Here is a 16,762-nt window from a genome sequence, read left to right on the forward strand (position 1 = left end):
TCAAATGCACGATATTTAAAATACAAATCAGATCTTCCTCCCTTACTCTATTCTTTCTTCTATTTTCTACTCATTTCATGGTTTTTGTCATTTGGTTGCCCACTCTAGAAAAGCCAAAAACACTATCATGAATGTTAAAGTCTCTGAATCTGTTTAGCACATAGCACATTTATCAATGCACATTTAATAAATTATTAGATTATTGCAGCAAAAACTCCTAACTATATACTGAAGACTTTGCATAACATGCCCAACTCCCTGCCCTACCCAACCCAAAATTATTATTTTATTTTTATTATTTCTTAGGACAAATTCTCAGAGTCCACCCGGGCTGTACCTACCTCACACCTTTACATCCATCTGGGAATACCATACTTACTTATGTAGCCAAGCTTTTGCATATTTTTCTTTCCCCTCCTTGACTATCTTCCTTACCATCTATCAAAGTTTATGCATCTGTCAAGGCAGGTCCCCTCACCTGTCCTAGATAATATCTGCTTTGACCACATCAGATCATGGTAACCACCAACATACCACCACCACCTCCAGTCTTCAAATTCCTCTGGCACCTAACATCTGTACCACAGAATTTAGCACCTGGCTACATACTTGCTCTCTTTCTTTGGTATAAACAAGGCAGAGAGCCAGTCTATTTCCAGTGATTTGCAGACATGGTAAATTCCTCCTTAAGTTTTTCCCAGGAATGTGTCTTTGAGGAGGAATTTATATTCTTCTTTTCTTCAGACAGTGAAATCAATGTACCTCCTTGTGATATGATGTGTTTTCCCTTTTGTCTTAGTTATCAGGAAATTTGGAGCTGTTTCAGTACCAGATTGTAATAATCAGCTTATCTCAGGATCCTGGTAATAGCTATCTATTCTGCCTGCCTTCTTTAGAACTCTGTTGTGTGTTTGTTCTTAATTTTGCAGTATATTTAACTTGTAAGACTCCGTAAATCCTTTTGGAACAAAGTGAGAAAATAGATCCCCAAATAAACAATATTCTTCTCTTATTATTTCATAATTCCCATTTTCCTACCTGGATTGTTAGTGCTTGAGAACAGAGTCAGATCTTTTATTTCTTTTGATTGCCCAAAGTAGAAAGCATATGTTAGGTCCTTAATAAATCACTGTTGATGGATTAATACTCTTGGATATCCTAACTAAAATATGTGCTTTGTTAAAGTAAGTTAGATTATTTTAACTGAGATGGAGACATCTCCTACAATGACATCATTCTAACAAAGGGTCCTAGCATTATCTATTTCTGCTAGCATTTTGTTAAATGTTTGATATATCAGAAGAAAAACACAATAAAAAATCAAAAGTTAAAGTTTTAGCTATTACAGTATCTAAGCATAATACTTAAAACAGGCAAGAGGATTAACCAAATCAATAGTTTACTGCCAGTAACACTTACCGGATAACAGAGTGCATTTTTTTCTGCAACCCCAAAGCCCTGCTGGCTGCCTTTCTAATAAACACGATATTCACGTGGTGTCTGACTTATTTTTTTCTTCCCTTATCCCCGTATTCACTCCCCCTTTCTAACATAAGATAGCAAACATTAAAATTGGCTTTCAATAAAACTACCTGTGCCAGTCATCAAATTCTTTTCTTTCTCTCCTTTTTTTTTTTTTGGTTCCCTTTTTAAGCTCACCCAGGGAGAATACTTTTAACTTTGAAAGAAACCACAAGAATGTAATCCTAAAGTCACCCCAAGACTTGGCCTGTGTTCATACTTCCTGTCCTTTTACCTCCACCTCTACCCTATCCCCTCAAACATTCATCCACCAACACATACCCATGGCTGTTAAATATTTATACAGACGTGTGAAAAATTCATAAAAGTACAAACACTTTTGAGACTTAAAATCCACTCAGCTGACTGGGCTTTACCATTGTGCGAGAAGTAAGAGCTTGGTGAGTTCTTTCTTTCTCTCATTTAACCAGAGTGGAAACATTTGCCTTTTCATTTTAATTATATACTGCCCAAGTTGCCTTCCTCAACCTTCTCCTTCTAAGTAGAGAGAGAGAAAGAGAGAGGGGGGAGGAATATGAAGGAGAATAACAGATACAACTGTCTACATTATTGTGAGATTCAAAGATACCCTCACCCTACCTCCCTGCTCTAACCTGCATTTTATATCTAACATTGGAAAGTAAATTAAAACTCATCCTTATCCCTAAAGTAGCTGTTTTTGGCCAAACCAATGTGGGTCCATCTTGACCAGCCTGCTGTGACCTCTTAATCCTGCAAGTTGTCCAGGACACATAATTAATAATAGATTATTTTCCCATGGCCGCTTTCAGTGTCCTGAATCACCTCACCTCACATTTAGCTCATGTCTGCTTCTTAAATAGAAATTAATTTCACTTTGGTTTAGCTAAAACAGAATAAGGTAAATATGCAAAGCAGAAAGCATATTAAATATATTCTACACTTGAACAGAATATTTTGAACATCTCTTATTTGGGATTCTCCCTACTGGTTCTCCCCACTATTAAAATAAACACAAGTATTAGCTATACTAATACTAGATATGATATAAAAGATACATTGCATTTAATACCAGGAGACATGGGAGTGCAGAGCTACAAAACAACTCTCCTTGATTCTTTGAAAATGTGCCCTTTATGTATAGGTGTCCAGAAAGTATCCAGCCATTGTTAATAAAATTAGAACAATGACATGGCTGGACACTTTCCAGACAGCCCTCAAATATATGGTCAATTGTTGATGCAAGAAGTAGAATTGAAAATTTAGATAATTTTACAGTTTGACTTTAAACCTGTGTGACGGGACAAATCTGGGCATTTGGGTATATGACTTCTTGAAAAAAAATAAAATTTGTCTAAATGTCATATTGACTAAATGTAGTGAGATCACTAATGTCATATTAGCTTTGGGAACTGGCAAATGTTACTCTGAGCATTTGAGAAATAAGTACAAAGGGGGACTCAAGATGTCATCTATGGATCTGAATTTCTATCTGATATTTTTAAAACTTTCTTTAAGAATTATATATGTATACATATATGTTTAACTTATTTATGTCAGTGAGGCAGTTTGTAAGCCAGATGCTAGAGTAGAGGTTGGCAGTTTAAGGACCAGAGTGGAAATATTTGGCCACTTAACCTACCTACTAGTAAAATGCAGCTGTGCAATTTGATATTAAATAAGTAATAAATAAGCCTGCATATACCACTTTACTTGCTCGTTCTTCTAACTCCCAAGGCTTTAAGGCATTGATACAACCACATGTCTAGCTGCTTCTAGGTCTGGTCCATTCTCACCCCTGTACACCCTCTAATCCTTAATACCAACATCCACCTCTTCCCTCCAGCCTCCGAATGCAGCCTCTAATCAACCTGACCTTTATAGGTATATAGAATGCTTCTTTGTCTAACTAATATCATGTTGGATATGAAACCACTCAGCCACGGCAGAAATAGAGTTGGGGCAGTAACAACTAAAGAGGGGCTCTTTGGAACCTGTTCACCTCCTTCTACTGCCACGTGATCTTTCTGAGAGCAACTATCAGTCCAGAATGAGGATATCAGTTGAGAGAACAGCCTCCTCAATTGTACTAGTGAGCCAACTTGGCTGAACCTGGGTGTGCAGGTAAATGACCCTCTCTGCCCTGCTTCAGCTCAAATAAGCAAGAGCGTACTAAAGGAACCATAGCAGTTGCAGTGGCTGCAAGAGACAATTCAAAAGAGCATCCCACTTGCTTAGTGTTTTCACAATGGTTCTGTATAGATTTGTGCTATTACAAAGCCAGTTTTAAAAAAGAACCTTTAGGTGGAGCTGATATTCATAAAAAATCATGCCAGTGCGGGGAATACTCCTTTTATGAATTAAGCAAAGCTTGTAGCTTTTTCCGTGGCTTTAAACACTCAAACACTAGTCAAAACCTGTGAATATGTATACATTCTTTTATATGGATAATTAGCCTCTTTATTGGTGGCGCCTCCTGGATTAGGAGGATTCTTCCATGCAAATAAGCAGGAGAGGGAGACAGTGTAACAAAGAACACCTTTCATGTGGCTTCAGTACTTATTTAGCAAAACTTCTACATTTATAAAGAAGCAAATGCTGCATTCTTGGATTTCTATAACCTTCTTTCAAATTGTTTTATATTAAGTAATTCAAATGAAAGTCCTTACGTATTTTTGGTTAATACACACAAACAACAAATAGATCCACTATATATATTCTGTTGAGAATAGCTCACTCCAATTGTTTATGTCTAATTTTGAATGTCTGACCATAATAGAAACAGGTAAAGAGATCATGCAGGGATCACATGTATTGTTTTAATATTAACCACAGAAGTTAAGATAAATATAGGATTCTTTGTGCAGTAGAAGAATCTCAAACTAAGTGGCAAAGTTTTCCAGTGATAGTATCAAATTCATAACACCTCTCTTGGGCCAAGAGTTGGGTTTTTTTGGTTTGGTTTGGTTTGGTTTGTGAGTTTCAGTTTATTTGTTTGTTTAAGCACTTTCTTTTTATGGTAGAAGCATCCATTTTTGTGTGAGCCTGAAGTTTTGGGGTCCTTTGGTGGTTTTCTTAAAGTGATATTGTGGTCTCACATTTTAATGTTTCCTGGAAGAACTGGCTAGCTATTTATTTTAATTACTTCACAGGAACCCACATCACAATTTTTGAAGGACATTTTCTTATTACTCATTGTTTATTATTTTGGTCATTTTTCTCAACAGGATATAGTTTTCAAGGTAAGATTGAATTTGTTTTCCTTTTATTTTAGAATTAAAATTTAGAAATTTTACTATTAGTTTTCTGTCCCTTCCCCCACCTACCCACGCAGTACCCCTATCACACTACCCCTCCCCTCCAAAAGGTAGTTTCATTTCTACTAAATCGGCTTTAAAAGCTGAAATGCAACCTCAAGAACCACGATGTTTGGAGGTGTTAGGAGACATTTTAACATAAATCTTCCTACTCATCAGCCTTCAAGACACTAAATCCTATTGGGGTACCTAGAATTGCCTGATAAGAGGAAAATAAATAATATAGAAGAAAATAACCATTCTATTCTCTAGATGTAACTTTGGCACATATCTGACATCAGAAACAGAAACATCTCTTATGAAGTCATTTTATAGTTAACTAGGAAAATCTGCAGGTCTATTCATTTTCAGAAGGATACTTGTAAAATTAAAGCTCTAGGCTAGACTCAAAGTCTTTGTTGTATTGCTAAAATGTTGGTGGATATTGTAAAGCTTTTATATTTTAACAGATTTCACCATCTGCCTCTCTTATGTGAATTTAATATTCTTTATTCCTTCTCTAATTGATCCAATAAGAGGTTTATTATTACTTCTGTAATTTCAATTTTTCTATTAAAAACCACCCTGGTGCATTTGTATATGTATATTTTAATGAAATTAAAATTTAGAAAAAAAATACTGTCCTATGGCAGTATTTGATGTCCAAAACATCAAAGAAGATTGCATTAATTGTAATATTTACCTTTGAATAGTACTTTGGAAAAAACTTTCACATACTTTAGTCTATTCTATTCTTAGTGCAGGGCACCAAAATGCATAAGTACAAGTCATACAATCACAAAACTAATAGGAACCCTTGAGGCCAGTAGCTCCAGCCTTCCATCTTACAGATGAAAAAACTAAGATCCAAGGATGTTAAGTGAAATTTCCCCATGTCTGCAGTTTTCCACATTTTCCCGTTGCCTTTTCTGCTCCATCCTACCTATGTTATCCCCACTTTTCGATAACAAAATTGGAGTCCCTCACCCAAAGCCTCACAGACCTTCAGAGAACTGGATCCCAGATCTTTGCCTTCTAACCCCATTTTATTCTACTCTTCAATGCAGAGCCTGATTTTAATCTCTGCTGCGTAAAGAACCATTCCCATCTTATTTCTAGCTTTCAGAAGAAAAAGATTTGCGTTCATCTCACAAGGTGCTAAAGGATCCTGCATCCTCAGGCTTATTAATAACAGGCTCAGGAAATGGAATAAAGATTGTGATATTTTTTAACTGTTTCTACAAGTTACATAGCATGTGTTTAGTAAATACTGGTTGAATTGAATGGAAGAGAAAAGAGTAGAGGTAAGAGATTATATTGTTTTTTCTTTGAGGACTGAAGACCATTGCTATGTTTTATAGAAGGACTCTATGATTCCAGCAAATAGAGGATATGCTTAACAACTAGGAAAACCTGAGAACTAATCCAACTTTACCACTTAACAACTTTTGTGGCCTTGGGAAAGTTACTAACTTTCCTGAACCATAATTTTCTTTTCGGTAAATACCATCTACCTTACAGAGATTTTATGTGGATTAAATTAGACAATGTACATATAGAGTCAGGCACACAACTAACACCCAACAATTTACCCTTCCCTGCCCTAGCTGTCTGTCTAGGAGGTGACTGCTTGTAGCCTGCTGCTCTGCTCTGTTTGAGAGTCAGAGTATTAAAATCAAGCTGGGCTGTGTCTGGATATTTTAGCATTATTGAAACAGCCCCAGAAACTTGACTAACACACAGGGTGTCACGGCTTTGTATCATTGGCATGTGCCACATGTGCAGCAGGTTGTGTAGTGATATAAATTTCCTTTTTCTTTTTTCTTTAACAGTTTGCTGATGCTTAACATGGCATTAAAAAAGGAAACACATAGGCCAAGGGGCTTTTGTCTAGTGAAACTTGATTGTTTTGAAAAATGCTGTCTATAATAACATGTTATGGAACAATATTTAGTTTACTAAGTGGCCTTGAGTATTTTGCAGAGTAAATATTTAAAATCATAAAGCTTCTGTGGCTTTAATCTATACAAATGATATTATGGGATTCCTTCTCAGAATCATTGGTCAAATTTGCCCTCACACTCTCCACCTTTCCAAAACTTGTAGTATCCTAAAATCAGTGGTAATGTACTGGCAAGCTACAACACATTGGTGGATCCAGAAATTTACATCTCATAAATTTAAAAACAGATTCTTTAACAACCTGATGCTTTATTTCTTTTATGAAATTCATGATATATGTGGGTTTACCATAAAATCTTTTATATTTAGCATTTGAGACAGATTTTTAACCAGTTTTTCAGATTACCCTTTGAACATGAATAAAATAGAATGACAAAGTCCCTTTGTTGAAAAAGTACAATTAATATTCAAAATAGCACTATTGTAAAAGTGGCATTCGCCTGCGCCCATAGCTCATGCCTATGCTATACTTGGAAACTAGTGGTTCACAGATTTCAACCCTCTTGGTACCGTGATAATAAGTTCAATCAATCCTGATCAAGACTTTCCCAGCCTGTGACTTTATCAAGGTTAAACAAAGCCTTTGAAAAAATGAGCCCTCCTCCCTTCTCCCAAACATGCATGTACTGTAGACTAGAATTACTTGCACAGTGACTTTTATAATAAAAGGTTCAGGGGGTGAAGTGTGATAAGGAAGTTGGAGAAAGACTACAGAACAATAGCATTTCAATCAACACTATTAAACATGAGAAACAGGGTTTTGGTAACATGAATAATAGCAGTTATTTCTAGATTTTTAAAAAGTGAAATCTCCAGCATCTACTATAATTTTGATTAAATTTCTCGTAGAAGAAACTACTAAAAAAAAAAAAAAGGAAAGAAACAGAATGCTAAAGATTAACAGAATAATTTATTAAGGGAATTAATGTGTCAAATAATACCAGGTCTTCAGAAAATTATTGTTTCAAGCTGGATGGTCTTTTAATTGATCAAAACAAGGACTGCAGTTGTGTCATGTGTTTATTATATGTCTGTATGTGTACATCTATATCTAGACCTCTGTATCCTCAGATACACTATCAGCTGGGTTAATGAGGATAACCCAGAATTGACTTGTTAAAGCATGTATAAATCTTTAACATCCTTTGACTTTAAGAAAAAAATTGTTATTTATATTCTTTAACAAATAGTGGCTGGCTAGCTATAAAATCAATAATTTGCAGTGGAAATAATCTTGTACTAAGAGTTAGAATTTAATATTTATCAGTAGTCAGTGAAGGACCAGCTACTCCATGCTTTTTAAAAATATTAATAAGGAAAAATGATACAATCATGCTATTTTCAGGTATCATTGGATATTTAGATTTTCTGGAGAAAGTAGTTTGAATCATCTGGGCCCAACAGTAAGAGTAATAATGAAGCTACATAAATAGCCAATAAACATATAATTTTAGCTTTAAATCACACTGCAAACATACATATTTTGGCCTAAAAGAATTATAGAATAATAAAATCCAAAACTATAAGGCTAATGTCCAGGTAATCATTTTTGATATCTCAGTGTCATATCTTTCTTTTCAGATTACAACCCCCATCAGATACTTTTTGAATTAAAAATAAGACACATCATGCACACACTCACACACACACACACACACAATAGCCCATCTGAAATCTTTTGTGTTGCTTTAATGTGTTAAATTTCTGTTCACATCTAAAATCTTCTGTTACTTTAATATATTAAAATTTTGTTCCTTTCTAAGCAGTGATTTTTAAATGTCAAAGCAATATAATTTATGAAAAGAGAAATCACTTATAGTTACTACCTTAAATTTTTGCATGAGATTTAGGTTATAGAAGTTTTATTGTTTTTGCACTGAGTTTTCTCACGTTGATTTCAGCAAATGTATTTTGTGCATTTTACATTCACTAAAAGTACACTTTGGGAGTTCACTCTAATATTTGGAGCTTATTCCCTACAGATACATTCTTTGAACATTGTGTGCAGAAAGGATTTGATTGTTCATATTGTATGTTATCTTTTCTTGATCTTAGTGCTCTGGCCTGTACAGGCATTCAGTGGAACCCACGAAGAGAGTACAGACAGCTGACTGGATGAAGAAGACATTGGGGGAAAAAACTCCCATTGTTTAGATTTCTGTCAGAGGATATAAGAATACTTAATTTCTTTTATCTCTAGGGCTTTCATTATCATTTAAATTTCATTTTACATTAATTGATCAGGGATTAGTAAAGCCATTATGCAGAAATTAGAATAAGACAAGCCAGATGGAATGAATAATTCATGAAGTCCAATTACGTTTTATTTCTGGTGTACTTTCAAACTTGCCTCTGACTTCTGTGCTATTTTGATGTGACAATATTCACTGGAAATCAAGAGTGCCATTTGAATTTATTGTATCCCTCTGGAGTGGAGGCATTTGTATGCAGTGGGGGTATACTAACGCATTTCCTCCAGAACATCGATTTTAAGGATCTTGGAAATACTGGGTGATCTAGAAAATATGGTTCATTTTCTATGGAGGGTCACGGGCACAGCAATGAGCCACACTAGCCTACCTCATTTGGGTGAAATGTCCCCATGTAGAGAGACTAGTTTCCCAGGATCGCGAGCTTTTCACCTCCTGGAAGAACTGTAATCCCCTTTAAAATATTTGTCCCCCTTCCTGCCGCAAAGGAACCGGTAAAATAGGAACTTGGCTTAGAGTTGGGCTGGGAGCAGCCGTTGCAGCTGCAGGCGGGGACCACGAGGTGGCAGGGGCCGCCTTCGCTGCAGAGGGTCCGGGCGGCCGGGGCGCCGGGGCCCGGGGCATCCCCGCGTGTCCGAGCCCGGCAGACCACGGCCGGGGTTCGGGCTCCGCGCGTCTCGGACCGCGCTGCCCGGCGAGAATTCCCAACTAACGGGCAGGCCCGTCCACCTGTCTGGAATGTCCCTTGCGACTGTGTCCGAAACCGCCTCCCCCCGCCCGTCCCGGCCCCCGGCCCCTTCGGAGGCCCCCCTCCCCCCGGTATTTATTTATGCCACTGGACAGTTCTAGTCACATTAAAGCTCCGGTTCACCTTCTCAAGGACTTTCATCTCGGGAAGTTTTATGACACTTTGTGAATGTGCAAAGTTTTTAATTAGGCTCTCTAGACAGCCCGAGGCGGCAGCAGCGCCACAAAGTCTTCACGGTCTCTCTGCTTCACAGCACAACAAGCCGCTCTACTCCTTTGAAGACAATGCAGACTATGTGTACGATGTCATGTGGTCCCCCGTGCATCCCGCGCTCTTTGCCTGCGTGGACGGGATGGGGCGCTTGGACCTCTGGAACCTCAACAATGACACCGAGGTGAGCGGCGGCCCCGGCGCCCGGGCCGAGGGCTGGGAGGGGGGCGCCGTCGGCCACTCGCAGTCTCTCCGCCCTTCTCCAAAACGGCCTTTCTGTGGGCAGACCCTCCAACTGCTGCAGGGCTGCTGGCCCCCCGTTCTTGAATACTCTGGAGGGAATTGGCAGATGCACTGGCCAAAAATCACTTAATCTCACTTCAGCCCTGAACTGTGGCAGATCCTGGACAATTAACGACCCCCTTTTTTGCAAAGAGCAAAACGATACGTGTTCACGCCTTTCCCAATGGGGAAGGACACACAGGCGTTTTGCAGAGCCGTGTTGAAATAACTTTATTGGCAAGCACTTGGAAAAGTAAGCTTTTGTGGATGCTGATTTTTAGATTGGGCTTTTAAAAAGGGCTATTTGTCAATGTTTACTGTTTGCACGATTTCTGTTTTGAATACAGAAAAGATGATTCTGTTGAGCATTTTATGTTTAGCTCTTTTATCCATTTGATTTTTACCAAGGTAAATATTCCTTGTCAAAAATATTGAACTCAAAGGCAGATTTTAACAATAGTCTCTAACTTTGAACATGTATATCAAACTCAGTATTTTTTTAAAAGAGATTTTAACATGTCACATTTAAAGTAGTCCACAAGTGAGGAATACCCATTTAAAAAAAGCAGTTGATAATAAAGAAACATTGTTTTAAAAGCGTGCTATAAAAATTTATATTTAAAAAATTATGCCATGTGCATTGTTCCTTTTTTCCACTCTCAAAATTATTGAGGTGCTAATTCGGCTACTTTTTTTTTTCTTTTGTTTTGTTTTGGGGAGCTTAACCTAAATATTAAATTTCAATTTAATTCAATTTAATTTTATAAAATAAAATAATCTCTGCATGATTTCCTGGTTTCTGATTCAGTGAAGTTCTCCATAAATAAGAATGGACAGGTAAGAGGAACAAGTGCTGCAAACTATATGTCAAATGGAGAACAACAGAAAGGTCTTTTGAAGTGTTTTGAGCAGGAAACAGCTCAGCCTTTTTAATTAGGAAGCCCACAGCTGGAGGACGTGAGGAGGAGTGGACTTCCCTAGTATTTTTTTTTTTTTGTGGGAGGGGGCAGGGAAATATTCTTCAGGTGTTATTACTGAGTCATTGTATCTTCAAGGACATATACACCTATCTTTTAAAAATCTTTCAATTTAAGTCTGTTTCTCCTTTTAACTATAAGAACTATATGACAAGGACAAGAGTTATGTAATGAAGTATCTTTGAAAATAATAAAAAGGCATGAATATGTGAAATGCCCATCATTTTGGATGTTGAAATGTTTATAACATTATTGCTTTTAATAGAAAGACATTATTACTCTACATTGTAAGGGTTTTCGAAAGTCTTTCATCACTGTTGATTAAAATCATATTGCTTCTGTTTGCTAAGAAACTCACTTAAAGCAACCCCCAAAAAACCAAAGTTTCCTAGATTGACTTAGGAGACCCCTATATTAGAAATCTGGCTTACTTGAGGTGATGTTTAGGTGATAGGCAACTACAATGCGTAGGAAGGGAGTGAATGTTCCACAAATTCCTTAATAATTCCTATGTAACTGTTTTTTCCCCCCTGTCTGTTTTTTTAGGTAAAATGAAAGTAATACCTCAACATTGCCAAATGTAATTTTTTCCCTTCTCTTTCTCTAGGTATCAAGAGACATCCACATGAGAGTTTTATAGCTAAACACTTTTTAAAAAATCAATATTGCTCATGCAAACTGCTTAGTTTTGTGGTAAACATAACTCTGCTTTCACAGTAATAGTAGAGAGATATTGAGTCTGACTTAAATCCAGTAACAAACTGAACACTTTTTAAAATCTTCAAATAATTTTTGCCTTCTAGCAATTTGAACAAGATTTTGCAAATATTTTTAGATTAAGAATTAGATTTGTTAAAAAAAAAAAACAACCAAAAACTAAATTCCCAGTGCAGCAGTGTGTTTTGTTGTTCAAATTACAATGTTTTTAGACCAAGTTATCCCTATGCAAGGTAGTTCACATTTATGTATCTCAGTATTACCAATTCTACTGCTTAATGTAACAATTTATGCTATATATATATATATGTATCTTGTCTTTGCAATTAAAATGATTGAGCCATGAAGACTGAAAATATTTGCAAAACCAAAGAGAAAGAGACAGAAAATACGTGAATTATTTTTATTATAGATTCATCAATTTTGAGAGGTCATTACTGACCAAATTAGTGGAAATATATTTTGTCAATTCTTTCATGCATTTATTAATTTTTAGCACATAATATAGGCTGTGATGGTTATTTTCTACTATTTATAATATCTATGAAAAGACAGTATTTTAAAAGGCTTAAAATATTGTTGTTTTCTATAGTACATACATTCCAAATACATAAAATTCTTAATAATGTATTTTAAATGTCAAAAGATCACCTTTTGAGGATTAATTTTTTGTTATATTTATATTAAGATTAAATATTTTATTTAATTTTTAAGATTGTTCATAGATAAAATCTGATATTGAATAGAATTAGGTAATAGAATTAGGTAAGCATCCTGTAACATCCTTCCAAATTATGGTGTTAAAAATTAGCTCTGAAGACTGTAGCTGAATCACAGATTTGTTTTCTGAGCAGCACACTAATAATAAAGTGTATTGACAGAATTATGGTCCATCTAAATTCACATTGTTTCAGCCTTTGAAAGGTTTGGTTAAAAATTCAGACTCTAGCCTGCACAGCAGGTACTTTTATTGTAGAAATTGTATATTTTTAAAAAATAAATGAGCCAGGGACTTTTGGGAGTTTTTTTGTCCACAATTGACATACAGTGATTTAAGCGGGTGAAAGAATTTTTATTGATTTCAAGATTAAGTTTAAACATAGATTCTTACATATGATGGGGTTTTTATTGCTATTTTAAAAATAGGTATTGGGTCAATAATTTCGTATAAACAGATGGTTTCAATTCCCTGAATAACAGAATGCCAGGCGTGCTAAGTCACAGTACATGTTGTGTTCCCACCCTAATGCGACATGTTTATTAGACACAGGTCTTAAGCAGTGGTCTGAGATGATCTTGGTGGCCCTCTTTTCACCATTTTTTTTTCTTTTTGTTTTAACATTTACCTTTTTCTTTCTTAATGGGATGTTGTCATTTCCTATTCAACATTCTTATAGAAGGCTCAGATCTGATCTTCCAATCTTGAAAATAAGGTTACCTCGAAAATAAGAGTTTACACAGCAAATGATGGAAAAGAGGTAGACGTACTAAAATTTCATTTTCTGAATACTAAGGTTCTTATAACAAATACCATAGGCTCCATTTCAGCACCTCTAGCTCATTGTAATAATAATTATTATTATAATTATCAGTGTTTTTAGATTTGGGGTGTTTATAAAGGAGATATAAGGCATTTTCTAAAAGTAAGTGGCTACATTCTATGAAGATACCACCCTGGGGACATTGTCAAAATTGCAGATTGCCTATCACACCTCACCCTGGTACTGCCAAGGGGAGGAAAACAGAAAAAAAAAAACAAAAGAAAGAAAGGAGAATTTGAGGTTTTAGTTTTTGACCTGCATGCCTTCTTTTCTTTTTCTGATTATTTCCTCCCCATGAGGTTTTGAAGGATCAATACCTATGTTAATTTTTTCCCTGAAGACTCATACTAATATGACTTTTATTCTACCATACACTCCCCTTTCTGCCTTTTATAATATCCTTAATTTTGATAAATCCTGAAATCTATTAATCCATAAAGCATGACCTGATGGTGAAGTATCCTGTTTAGCTGCTGTTTGTATGTTGGTGTACACCTGGCATAATCCAAAGAAATATTTATGTCACTCACTGCCCAGTGACTGTGGAAAAAGACTGTCCCTCCCTCCTTTTTTGTTAAAATGCCTCTTCTCTGTACCCCTTAATTCAGTGGAGCATATGATTTAAGAACAATGAATCCTTTTCACCCCTGCACAAGGGATGTATATTACTTCATGCACGTGAAGGCAGTGGTGACTCATGCAGTTAAACTTATCATTGTCAATTCGTACATTTAAATTTATATTCAGAGAGTCTTTTTTTCTGCTGTAACCTTTTTGGCAGGTTCCAACAGCAAGTGTAGCCATTGAGGGGGCGTCTGCCCTAAACCGTGTTCGCTGGGCTCAAGCTGGCAAGGAAGTTGCTGTTGGAGACTCAGAAGGCCGTATTTGGATCTATGATGTTGGAGAGGTACATGTTTGTTTGTGCTGTTGTTTTGACTTGGGTATCTACTTTAAAGACTTAGTGAAATTATTGACAAGACCTTGTGGGCCACAAGAACCCTCTCTAGTGTGTTTGCAAATTTCTGTTGACTTCAGTGGGAGTTTGGTGAGACTTCCTTAGGGCCTAATTTGATCTTCTGTCTCCATGCACAGGACGCTTTAGTTAATGATCCAAGGCTCGTTTTAGAGTGCTGTAGAATTCTCAACCGTCCTGTGATGAAACAGGGACTTCCCACCAATTTCATGAGAATGAAAAGTTTGTCAACTTTACCATGCTAAAATTGAGTTTGGAATTTGTTACTTATTTGAAAAGTCAAGTTTTAGCTAGTGTGCTCAATTAAAGTGTATACTGTTTCTCTTTAATTAAAGTGTAGCCAATTAAGAAAACTGAGATTAATCATCATTTTGTACCATTTTCATGATATTTGAAGTTATTATGTGAGATATATAACTCTTTGGTATGTCTTACTACATAAATGATATGTAAAGTATTCTTGAATATCATGGCACTGGTCAAAGAAAAAGAAACCTACATCTTGTATTTCCGACAGATCTTCTTGAATTTTTATACTATATTTAATATTAAATTATCAATTAATTATTCTTAAGCTTATCTGTTTATTTTTACTATATGAGAACGTGTTGACAAAAGCCTTCATTTCTGGTGAGGTTAAAGGATTTTTTCCTTAAAGACAAAGAAAATATTGAACTTTCAAGTGTTATGCTGTATAATGCTATTTTGGCATAATATGAATCTAACATTTGCATTCCAGGGGGAAAATATACCACATTTGTATGCATAGCATCCTAGACCTAGAAGGGACTTTGTGAGTGCCTGGTGGATGGGTTTAGCTGATCACACTGAGAAGGGTTCTTTATGGTTTCATCAATCAGCATTCTATAAATTTGGCAATCCTAGATGGGTTGTTCTACAATGGAACTTTTGATGACATATTATATACTGCTATATAGTACAGTTGATTATGTTGAAACAAGCTAGCTGGTGTTTTAAAATTCAGCCAGGGACAGAAACTGAATGACTTTAGAGATGGGAGTTTTCTATTCTGGATGCACAGTTCCAACTTAAAAAACAATTTCTTGGTTTTACTGCATGTTATCTATTTCATTAGACACCCCCTTGACTATTCCTGATACCACAAGCAGGGTCCTTACGACAGTGACAAAGACTCTTAACATATTGACCCCAATGGTGAAGGTGCAAAGGGTCTGGTGATTATTGACTTAGTTTAGAGTCTTTGGGAAACAGAATACACTCTGAGTCAGAAATACTGCCAATAGTTGAGCTGCAGTATTTTCTTCTATGAGTGTTCTTTATATTTAATATATCTTTCTCATGGTCTTTATCAAAATAAAACTATTAAACAGCAATAACAAAAACAAATATTCTTTTTGAGGTCATTCCCTAAAAAATAAAAGACAGCAGAGGAGAATGTAAAAAAATAAACAAGTTTTCTTTGTTTTTCTTTCTTTCTTTTTTCTTTCTTTTTCTTTATTTAGTTGGTTTACAGCATATGTGATTGTGGGAGAGAAATAGACATAAAGAAGTGCCCTGAGATGAAATGGCAGAAAATAGATAAAATTTAAAAACTCTTTTCTCTACCTTCCTTGCTTATGCATTATGCTCCTTAACACTCTTAGGATTATATGCAACATTAATAATTTCAACCCTCTTTCTTGTATTCTAAGAGGGCTGAAAAATAGAATAGTTTAAAAATCTAGTTTTTTTAAAAAAGGGCCTTTTGAAAAATCTTTGCTAACTTAAATATTATATATGTAGATACATATACATGCATACACATACATTCACATATACCATCTCTGGGCAATAAGGAAACACAATGTGACATATATACAGGATTTTCTGCAATAAAGTGATTTTATAGCTTATGGGCAGAATTACTTGAATATGACTCATATCTTGGGAGTCTGTGATTTTACAAAAGTTGCTTTGGCTGATATGTGGCTGCTAAAATTTCTTTCTAGGATGCTATCATCATTTCTAAATTGTAAAGTGTTGTTATACTCATATTTCTACTATCGCACTGGCAGGTCAGGCTGGTTTTCATTTTTGCGTTATTGCCCTTACTTTTCTAAGTGATATTACAGACTATAGAAATGTCTGCAACTATAGGCCAGTCTCGCCTATTGTCTGGAGTCTAGACAGCTATAGAAAAATCTCTGTGACATATAATAGGCCAAACAATTTGTAGGGTTGTTTATCCCTACAAATTCACTACCAAGAAAAAAAAAGGATATACTATTTTATTGAGAGTAGGTAATATTACAATCTTCTAGCCCTTCACTGAATGACCAGAAATCAGGATAGGCTTATACACTTGAACAATTCTTTCTGTATTGT

General features: G+C 35.8%; 1 protein-coding gene across 2 annotated transcripts in view; it reads left to right on the top strand.

Annotated features, from left to right (window-relative positions):
- Window positions 1-16,762, top strand: part of DYNC1I1 (dynein cytoplasmic 1 intermediate chain 1) — a 299,869-nt gene that overhangs the window by 267,851 nt on the left and 15,256 nt on the right. For both annotated transcript variants that reach the window (XM_045565532.1, XM_045565533.1), the window contains 2 exons: window positions 9,970-10,110; window positions 14,225-14,350. In XM_045565532.1, coding sequence (XP_045421488.1) covers window positions 9,970-10,110; window positions 14,225-14,350 — 267 coding nt within the window. The remainder of the gene's footprint in view (window positions 1-9,969; window positions 10,111-14,224; window positions 14,351-16,762) is intronic.

Source organism: Lemur catta, chromosome 11, assembly GCF_020740605.2.
Source record: "Lemur catta isolate mLemCat1 chromosome 11, mLemCat1.pri, whole genome shotgun sequence".
NCBI lineage: Eukaryota > Metazoa > Chordata > Mammalia > Primates > Lemuridae > Lemur > Lemur catta.